Consider the following 11,156-nt stretch of genomic DNA (forward strand, 5'->3'; position numbering starts at 1 on the left):
GACATCAACAGCTCCACAGGGACACTAACACAGTACCTGAAGGTATCACATTGTGCCTGCACTTCAAAATGTTTTTGAGTTGATTTTAGGGTTTACTTCAGCATTAGCTTCCAAATGCTTATTTGAGGAGCATCGTGTATAGAAAGTATTTGCTAAGCATTTCACGTTTTGAGAAACCCTTCCTTTTCACTCTTGGAAATGCTGAGTAATCAAGGGGATTAGGTAGCTACATTCAGAAGGACTGTAATAAAACATAAAATTGCTTCAAGAGGAACTTCACCCAAAAGAGAAAATTCTGCTTTTCCGCCTCCTCCTCCATCCTATTCTAACACCTTTGGACACAAATATTTTTTGTGGGGGAGCTGGTACCTAGTTTTTGACAGGTACCCACTCCCACTTCAGCTTGGATTGCCTAGGCGATCTGAGTGGCTGTTCACCCCTGCTCTCCTTTCCCCGCAGCTTTCTGGGACACATCACAGGTCCAAGAAAGCCACAGGACCATTTACAAAGCACAGCACGGCTTGTTCATGCACAGCACGAAGCTGGCTGTGAAGCCGTTAGAACTCACAGCTAACTTACCATAGTAGGGATGGCAGGGACCTGAAGACAGATGAAGAAACAGGCCAGGTGAGGACATCACTGAATCCCTGGTCAGGTAAGTGCCCTTAAATAAAAGTCAGCGGCTACAGTATTTGCAGTTGCTAATGTTTAATTTTTTGTGTGCCACTGAAGATCCTCTTTACATTTTAATTAATTTTTAGCAGCCAAATTGGGATAAAATCTACTTTATATTTGTTGGATGATCGCATTCACATAGCATAACTTATCAAAATTTAAAATTGATGCTTACATTTTACTTGCTCTTTTCTGAAGACTACGGGGGGGGAGGAAGGTCAACTTCCGCTTCTGATAGCCTAGGCGATTGCAGCGAAATTCGGAGCGGGTACCTGTCAAATTCGGATACCCACTCCCCCAAGGTGCCAATCCTTAATGGGGAGTGGGGGCAAAGCATTAAAGCGGAATTTCCCCTTTAAGCCCGCACCGCCCTTAGATTGGGGCTCCAATCACTTCACTTCAGAGCCGACAGGGTACGCTGAAGACATTGTTGTGAGCCCCGCCCTCAGAGAGGATGCTGAGCCTGGCTGGCCAGGTCTCTGGTCATCTCCTGTACTATGGCGGAAGTCTCTGATCATCTCCTGTAGTAAATCCGCAGTCTCTGGTCATTTCCTGTACTATGTCTGCAGTCCATTGGTTCAGAATATTTTTTTTCTTGTTTTCCTCCTCTAAAACCTAGGTGCGTCTTATGGTCAGGTTCGTCTTATGGAGCACAAAATACGGTAAGTTTTTCTGTGCTATGCAGAAGGAGCAGGAGAGACACTATTTACCATAATTAACCCTGTCTGTGTACTGTGATGGTAGAACCTATTATGAATTTTAAACTAGATTAACATTGTCAGCCCAAACAAAGGGTTAATCTAGACACAGGGCTTCTGCATTCTATGGTAATGAGGGAAACCTCAGAACGCCTCTCTGGTGGTTGTATGATTTCAAATTGTTCAGAGCAATGCAGGCCATAGATGGGGAGAAAACCGGATGATTTTTCTTTAAAAAAACGAAAAATCGGTCGTTCAAGCGGCCGACGTTACCAGGAACAGTAAAAAAAAAAAAAAAAAAAAAAAAAAAAAAAAAAAAATCGGCCGATTTACATCCCATCTACAGCCGGCAAAAAGTGTCCCTGCAGAGAGCTCCGCTATTTCTTTGACAGTTCCTTGACATTTATAGCGGTTGCAACAATGTATCTATTTGTATCCATTTCGGATACAGATGTTTTTCTTCGGAAACAAATATACATTGTTGCAACCGCTATAAATGTCAAGGAACTGTCAAAGAAATAGCGGAACTCTCTGCAGGGACACTTTTTGCCGGTCTGGAAATCTTCTTCTTCTTCATCCTCTTCTTCTTCATCTTCCTCTTCTTCTTCATCCTCTTCCTCTTCTTCATCCTCCTCTTCATCCTCTTCTTCAGCATCTTCCTCTTCTTCAGCATCTTCTTCATCCTCTTCCTCTTCCTGTTCTTCTTCATCCTCTTCCTCTTCATCCTCTTCTTCATCCTCTTCTTCATCCTCTTCTTCATCCTCTTCTTCATCTTCATCCTCTTCTTCTTCCTCATCCTCTTCTTCTTCCTCATCCTCTTCTTCTTCCTCATCCTCTTCTTCTTCCTCATCCTCTTCTTCTTCCTCATCCTCATCTTCTTCTTCTTCATCATCCTCTTCTTCTTTTTCTTCTTCTTTTTGTCTTCCTCTTGCAGGTCACTGCTCACGCGCAGATTTTTTATCAGTAAAAAGATCGGCCGATTTGCCCATAATTGCCGCAAAAATCGGCCGATCGGCAAAATCGGCCGATCTTTTTCCAACTTTACCGATAAAAAAAATCTGCCAAAATACCGAAAAACGGCCGAACAATTATCCCACTAACGATCCGAAAATCGTCCGATTTTATTTTCGGCCAAAAAATTGGCAGATTTTCGACCCATCTATGGCGTGCATAATTTGCAGTCTGCCCAACACCTGTTTCACACAAACACCTATAATGGTAATAATTTTTAAAAACTATTTTTAGGTATGATGTGTGAATGGAAAAACATAACAAACATACAGTGAAGTTTTATCAAATTTGACTGCAAAAGTAGACATACACTTCAAGGCCTCATGTACACAGTTGTACTTAGGAATAAGTCATGCTTATTGTAAAAACATCTCGTTTTCCCGCAGCTGGGTGGGTTGTTACAACCAGCCATTAAAAAAAAAAAAGCTGTTTTTGCTTTTACACTGATGCTTCTCTGCACTGGCATTTATCCACGCATGCCATGTACAATGTCATTTACCAAAAGCTACACTTCAGCATTTGGTAAAATATGCCATGTGTACGTAAATGCGAATGCAGAGAAGCAGGGGCATACAGCCATTGCCTTCTAGATTGCACACCCCATCTGCAGATGTGCCAGCCATGGGAAAATGTGTTTTTTTTTTTACGATGGGCATATTTTATGTTTATGCCTAGATGTCTGTGTGCATGTATCCTAAAGCTTCCTAAAGGCTTGCTATAAAGCTATATTTAGCACTACTATTAAGACCTTTAGTCGACAAGCCAATACTGGAGCTGAAGAAATACTGAAGAAAGCTGCTTTAAAAATGCTTTGTAAAGATTTACTGTAGAAGGTGCTCCACAAGAAAGTTTCTAGAAACTTTTGAATGCTTTGCTGGAATGGAAGGCTTTCCAGACTAGGATTGTGTGTACAGGGCTTAGTAAATACCCATCAACCTTTGCACTGACAGAAAAAAAATACACACCAGATTTGAGACATGAAAGTCCAACTCCAGTCAGATCCTTTTATTTTGCTTTGGAGTGCGGGTTAGAGTTTCTATCAAATTTATAAAAAAAAAAAAAAAAAGTGTCCCCTGCTGGGAGAATGGTTTTCACTTCCTGTCAAGACAAGAAGTGTTGGGAAATCTCTTCAAAGGGGACACAGACAAAAACACCTTGGTAATTAAGTGAGGCAGGGTTGTTGGGTTGCATGGCTGGCACAGGGACAGCAAGAAACAACATCCCATTAGGTTCACAGATAGAAATGATAATCTAACATAAATTTCAGATCTTTCACACTCCATTTAAAAGTGAAATTATATTGGCTTTACTTAGAGTGGTGCTAATGGGAAAACACACCAGATCAAAAAAAAGAAATTAAATAAAGCATGCAAGCCATACTATGAGTCCATGTTGTCAATCATCACATATGTTGACCAATTAAAGAAAAGCAGTTGAGAAGGCTACAGGTATTATTTTTAGGAATTGAATGGAATGTATACTTTTATATGTAGATTTTACTTAACAGAATAATAATAAATTCTATATATATTTTATCATTCAACTGTTTACATACTTTGTCAAAGTTTGGTGGATACCGGGCTGCAAATTCCAGCTGGCGTATCACGACTTCATTAGGGGCCACTTTCCTGCATTTCATGTCTCGCAAGATATCAATTAAGTAGACGTAATCTAATTTCTTTAATGCGACATTGATCAAGGTGCTGTATACATTCTTATTGGGTTGGAAACCAGCAGTCTGTAAAACACAACACCAGCCTTTGGTTAATTTAAAGCACAAGTTCACAAGCAGAACCTAGAATATATTTGATGTGTTTTTGTTTGCTTTGTGAGGTTTAATCACTTTCTTCCACTATATTCACGAAAACGGTTGCTAAAATCACAGTGTCTGACTGTACCCAGAATCTACACATAACAAACCACAGTACTGGTCGTATAAACCTCAGGAGAGAAGCAGTACATGCCAAAAAGTTATTGTCACAGTCCTGCTCTCATTTTAATATAAAGTTACATTTTCATAAGAGAAGTATGGGGGACTGCCATTGCAGGCCACCTTTTAAAAGTGCTAAATGCCCGGCTGTGTTCGACTTCAGTACACTGCAGTCACAGACATGGAACAAGCATACTTTAAATCATGTTTGGGTCAGCAATGAATTCAAAGCAACAGAATGACAGCCAGGAACTAGCATTAAAAATCAGCAGCATTCTCTACGAGAGTCCCATTAACCAAAGAAGCAGTAACCATCCAATATGACAAGTGATACAGAAAGCAGGACTTCAGAAATACACTCTCAGCAGCTCTGTGTGGTGCTCTCTGGAATTTGGCTACACTCAAATGCAAAGCCCAGATTAAAGTAAAATGTGTGAATGTTCTGCCTTCAGCATAGTTTCAGTGTTTGCTGGACATCATTAGCAGCTTATGGTTTGGTTACACGTTACTCTTTTGTTTACAAGGTTATAAAGTGATGTTTGGTATATTTTTTTCATTACAATAAACTTCTAAAGAGATCCTGTCACCAGGTCATTCATTTCAACAACTTAGCCATAATATATGTGCATTTAACATATTTTAGGCATGTTTTGACCTGTAAAATCCTGCTTTGTGTAGACTTCCAAAAGCCCTGAGAATGCTGCTGGGTGCCGCTATCTTGGATGTGAGGTCAGCAGGACTGAAATCTTTCAGTATTGCATGTCCCTTCCTAGCTTGAAGTGTTGGTGAAGGGGATTTTATGACTTTAGTGAGTGTCCATTCTATTGTAAAGATTTATTACTGTATTTGTGTGTGTGTGTGTATATATATATAAAGACTATGTACCATTACTCTTGTGTACGCATATAATAGATATTTGCTCATATCTATGATAATCCTAGATTATCACCACCTGAAGTCCTCCTGAGGAAGCAGGTCACTGACAAGCTAGATCGGTGTCTGCCATATTGAATGGGGATTTTTATTGTATGTATTTTAACAGTGATGTATACACGTTTTTGCATCCATTAATCTGCACCAGTTAAAGTCCACAGTGTCCCCCTTCTGGGAATTTTTTATGTGGCAACTTGTAGCTTTGGTTGGAATCTAAAATACAAGGTCCACTAATGCCAAGAGGCCTGCAGAGCACATATGGCTTGCTAAGAAGTACGAAAATGAAGAATTTTTCAAGTAGTTTTTAAGTGGAAAACCTATTATTTCCAGAGCAGATTGCCACAGGCTGAGAAAACAGTGCACAATTTTACTGGCCTCAAACAACTGATTTGCACACTGTAACCCTAAACTCACCAGGTTTTTATGTACATTCAGGGGTTTTTTCACCTGACACAGCTTTTAACCTTCCTTGCTCCAAATTATATGTTTTCCCAGTGCTTCAGATATCATTAAACATAGACAGTGAAAAGATGAAACTGAAATGTTTTAATACCGCCATATCTTGAAGCAGCTGTAGCCCATCTTCTTTCTTACGGCAGGCCTTTGCCAAATTGCAGAATGTGTGAATGTTTGGTGCAATTCCTCTTTGTGCTAAAACTGGAAGCAATTCCTGTAAAGATATAATTAGGTGACAAACACTTCATTTATGGTTTTGCGGATTAGTGAGTTATGGTTGCAAAACCTCAGTCAGGCTATTTTAGTTTTGGTTGTTGTGTCTCTTTAGGCAGACTATGCTTCACATCCTGTCGCAAGGCACAACGAGAAGTGAGAGAATATCTCTCCAAAATAAAACTGGCCATGCGTTGATCAAGATCCCTGCTAATCCGGACACATTTTGATCAGTGTGTGGCCATCCTTGTTCAACATAAGTTGTTTGATCAACTTCTGTTGAAGGGACGTGCTGGAAAATGTTTCTTAAATCAGGGGCTGCAGTCACTGATCAGTGCATTCTGACTGGGGCGGGAGCAGCTGTCAAAATACAATGTCACAGCAGAAAATCCTTGTTTGTGAGGCTGGAGGAATCTGTTTTCTGGCTGAACCAAAATAATGCAACAGTGTATGGCCAGTTTCAGAAAAACCCTTTCATGGAAAGTCCCCATTAGAAGATTACTCCTCTATTCCTGTTTCGATGACAACCCAAAATTTTAAATTCTCCCTCACTTTCAGTCCCAGTGACAATGGTAACCAGACAAAAAATAACAGTAACTCTTCCCAGCAGGGACACAGACAACAATAAAAAAACCCAGCACAGAGGTTCTAACCCTTTCCTGTTGTGTTCATGGTGGGGGGAATTTTTTTTTTTATTTACATTTTACTGATTTGGAAGTTTTTTAAATTCAACTTTATTACTGTCACAAAGGAACTGACAAGCCCCCTGGCTATACACTAGTAAATTTTCAAATGAATGTTCACATGAATATTTGTATGAACATTCATACAAAAATTCGTTGTATATTCAATGACTGGACAAATGTCGTTCAAAATTTTATTTGCTTTTAACATGTGATTTTGGAGTTAATTTCCCATATAAAAACCACATCAACTGTTAGAAATCTGTTCATTTGAGCAAAAATTTCTATTCTACTTCCTCAAATTGTCCCATCACTGTGGTAAAAAAACAAACATCGATTTGATTTCACTAACCATTAGAAAATCCAACAAACGTTCTTAAAACAAATGATTTTGAATGAAGCAGCATTGTAAAGCCAGGTTATGTCTCCCATGTGTGCTGATGCAGATGCAGTTTTTCATTTTCTCCTTTCCTGTCACTTAGCGCTACACTGACCTTGAATCTGGAAATTATAGTGAAGAGTGTAAATTTGGTCTATATGAGAAATTGGTATATTTTTTCAAATCAGATTCATAAGTCAATGTTTACTTCTGCACACTTAGACAATGGAGAAAGACAGAACTGTTTTTTTTTTTCATCTTACCATTGCTGATTTCAAGTCCATAGTTTCACTCCTCTTTAATATCAACGTATTAAAAAATGTCAAATCGGGTTTTATTTTGAATGAATCCATAAGGGAAAAAAGGGTAGCTTCTGACTGCAGGTCTGGTTTCATCACTTCAGCCATTAGGGTGAATGTTTTTATTGAGGGGCAGACATTGTCTTCTTTCATCTTCTGAAGAAATCCCTCCAGGTCACCAATCAGGGCAAATCTATCATAGGGAGTACTGACATTTGTCAGTGATACTACTGAATCAGTATTTAGGTGCAGGTCTAAAAGGTTTGGCACATTACTGGCAGGAAAAGATGGATTGATGGCAACCTGAAATGTGTTTTCCATGTCTTCCTGACGCCCAGTAGATGAAAAGTCTGTTATAGTACTCTGACGACCCCTTAAATCAGGATGCAGAGGTAGTTGTGCATGTAAAAGGTCTTTATCAGATTGTTTTGTTTTGGTTCCTCTGGTTATCTTGTCTTCCTGAGATGTTCCTGCACTTAACATCAACATATTCAAATCCTTGGAATTTTGCAGAATATTTAACACTTCATTAGGCTTTCCAATGCCACAGTCTCTGGTGGCTCGAAGAATCAAGTTATAGGTGTAAATATCTGGCTTTATACCCAAGTGCAGCATCTGTCTCCATACCTACATCAGATGGAAATAAATGTTCATAGATAAAAGAGCTGCATAACTATTTAAAAAAACATTTAACCCTATATGTGACTTCAAAACCCCACCCTCCTTTTAGAAGAGGTGCTGACAATACATAATTCTTTGCGGAATTGTTGCAGGGAAGTTAAAGATCAGCACAAGGTTGTTCAGACATCAAGTGACCCAGTGAAGGGGACATAAGTTACTACACCTGTAATGGTCTGTACTTTTTTTGGTGCAGCTCTCTAAAACACTGCCAATATTTCTGTTCGGTCCACTCTGCTTTGTTTCAATTTGTTTTTCCACCACTGACACTAGAATGTAACCTAAAACCAATGTATGATGCACTTCATAATAAACAGGTGTAATTGCAGTAAGGTCTTGAGATGACTTCTTTGTTTTAAAATGTCACCATTATCAGTGTTGTAATGATTTAAAGCCATTCTAAAAGGCTGCATTTTAAAAAAAGAAACAAACATGTTATACTTACCTGGTCTGTGTAATGGTTTTGCACAGAGCTGCCCCGATCCTCTTCTTTTTGGGTCCGCTGCCAGCGGTCCAAGCTTCACCCCCCAGCTGAGTCCCCCGAACCGCACTCCTGTGAATGGACACTGTCCATTCACACACAGAGCATGGCTTGGCCCTTCCCCCCACGTGCTCATTGGCTCACTGGCTGGGATTGACAGCAGTGGGAGCCAATGGCTCCCACTGCTGTGTGAGCCAATGAGGAGGCAGAGACCGGGAGAGACACTGCTCTCATGCACACTGCTGGATTGAGATGGGGCTCAGGTAAGTATAAGGGGGAAGTGGGGGGGGTGTTTTGGGGGGAGGGTCTGCACCCAGAAACTGTTTTACCTTAAAGAACCTTCAGCCTTTAGAACTACTTTAAAGTATTACCATTTACATAGATCACAGGAACCTGTGGTGAACATGATATTTGTCCATGGTCATTATCCTTGCCGATCTTCTAGCAAACAAAATTTATGTTTTTTTATAAAACCTGTGATCAGTTGGGGAGATTAGGGCAATGCATATCCACTTACCAGAGCCTTGAACCTGTATTCACACCAAAGCAGGGCAATTTATTTGCACATGTAAACACATTTTTAAGCATTTCACAATCTTTGGGCAAGCATTTTTGCACGTTTGTTTCCTGGGCTGGGCAAGGGTGAGCAGTTCTAGAGGGAAAGAGCACTTCAAGCTCATAAACATGTTTGTTGCATGTTTACAGGCACTTCTATTTAAGTCTATGCCTGATCACGCTCAAAAAATATTTCATGTACTTCTCTGAGCATAGGTGTTGAGCGAAGAGAAATGGGTGTTGAATTGTGAACAGGCACAACTACAGACCATAGGATTCTGCAAGTTGAGCATTGTCAAGTGTAGGGAAACACTCTACACAGCGCTCAGGTATGTATGGGGACTAAAGAAAAAATAAACAAGAATATACAACATACAAGTATATGGTTTTATTGAAAATTAACATTTTAACTAGAGTGATCTAGTCTGGGAAGTCAGAGATTTATAATATGTAATAAAATATAAAAATTATTTTACAACATGCACATTAGGCTACATTCACACCAGTAAGTTATGCCGGTGATAATTGTAGCAGCAGGAATTCTGATTGCCGCTATGTCTATGAGCAGCTAGGTGCTTTCTGTGGCGATTACTGCTGGACGCAGCTCTGGCTATGCAGAGAACCATGAATAGCTATGGCAGCTATCGACCTGTCATTATAGTTAACTGGGCCAGCTGTCGCACCTAGCCATTCAGAGCGAATTAAAAAATTCCTGCCGCTACAATTGGCACCGGCCTAAATAACCAGTGTGAACACAACCTAATACATCATTTATGCCATTCCTCAATTATTCCACCAATAAAGAAGAAGAAAAAAAAAAAAACTTTGATCACTGTACCTGTAAAGAAAAACGGAACCCCAACTGTTCATCCTTTATACAGGCCATAAGGAGGATATTGAAACATTCAGGACCTTTAATTCTATATTTCTGTACAATTTCCTAGAAAAAAAAACAAAAAAAAATTAGCTTGTAGGCTTTACAGACCCAGGAGACCCGAGATGATTATTGCCCGAATGGCCTGATAATAGTCAGAGAGTATCAGTATAGCTAGGGGTTTCCACCAACATGTGCTGACAATGCCAAGCCAAAATGAATTCAGAACAAAAGAAATCACTTATCCGGGATATACTGTATTTCAAAGTGGTATCAGACCACGCAAAATACAGTGCCTTGAAAAAAAGTATTCATACCCCTTGAAATTTTCCACATTTTGCCATGTTACAGCCAAATACATAAATGTATTTTATTGACATTTTATGTGATAGACCAACACAAAGTGGCACATAATTGTGAAGTGGAAGGAAAATGATAAATGGTTTTCAACATTTTTTACAAATACATTTCTGAAAAGTGTGGCATGCATTTGTATTCAGCCCCCCCGAGTCAATACTTTGCAGAACCACTTTTCGTTGCAATTACAGCTGCAAGTCTTTTTTGGGGATGTCTCTACCAGCATTGCACATCTAGACAGGGAAATGTTTGCCCATTTGTCTTTGCAAAATAGCTCATGCTCTGTCAGATTGAATGGAGAGCGCCTGTGAAGAGCAATTTTCAAGTCTTGCCACAGATTCTCAATTGTATTTAGGTCTGGACTTTGACTGGGTCATTTTAACACATGAATATGCTTTGATCTAAACCATTCCATTGTAGCTCTGGCTGTATGTTTAGGGTCGCTGTCCTGCTGGAAGGTGAACCTCTGTCCCAGTCTCAAGTATTTTGCGGAACCTAACAGGTTTTCTTCTAAGGTTACCCTGTATTTGGCTCCATCCATCTTCCCATCACCTCTGACCAGCTTCCCTGTCCCTGCTGAAGAAAAGCATCCCCACAACATGATGCTGCCACCACCACCATGTTTCACGGTGGGGATGGTGTGTTCAGGGTGATATGCAGTGTTAGTTTTCCACCACACATAGCGTTTTGCTTTTAAGTCAACAAATTCAACTGTGGTCTCATCTGACCAGAGCACCTTCTTCCACATGTTTGCTGTGTCCCCCACATGGCTTCTCGCAAACTGCAAACAGGACTTCTTATGGCTTTCTTTCAACAATGGCTTTCTTTTTGCCACTCTCCCATAAAGGCCAGATTTGTGGAGTGTAAGACTATTAGTTGTCCTGTGGACAGATTCTCCCACCTGAGCTATGGATCTCTGCAGCTCCTCCAGAGT

At 40.0% G+C, this 11,156-nt stretch overlaps 1 protein-coding gene across 1 annotated transcript in view; it reads right to left on the reverse strand.

The window, feature by feature from the left end:
* Positions 1-11,156, reverse strand: part of PTCD1 (pentatricopeptide repeat domain 1) — a 28,105-nt gene that overhangs the window by 653 nt on the left and 16,296 nt on the right. The window contains exons 5-8 of the mRNA XM_089691402.1: positions 9,830-9,931; positions 7,242-7,904; positions 5,801-5,917; positions 3,940-4,122 (exon numbers count right to left, since the gene is read on the reverse strand). Of these exons, the coding sequence (XP_089547528.1) occupies positions 3,940-4,122; positions 5,801-5,917; positions 7,242-7,904; positions 9,830-9,931 (1,065 nt within the window). The remainder of the gene's footprint in view (positions 1-3,939; positions 4,123-5,800; positions 5,918-7,241; positions 7,905-9,829; positions 9,932-11,156) is intronic.

Source organism: Staurois parvus, unplaced genomic scaffold (genome assembly GCF_062004578.1).
Source record: "Staurois parvus isolate SC_StPar_1 unplaced genomic scaffold, SC_StPar_1.0 ptg000022l, whole genome shotgun sequence".
Classification (NCBI taxonomy): domain Eukaryota; kingdom Metazoa; phylum Chordata; class Amphibia; order Anura; family Ranidae; genus Staurois; species Staurois parvus.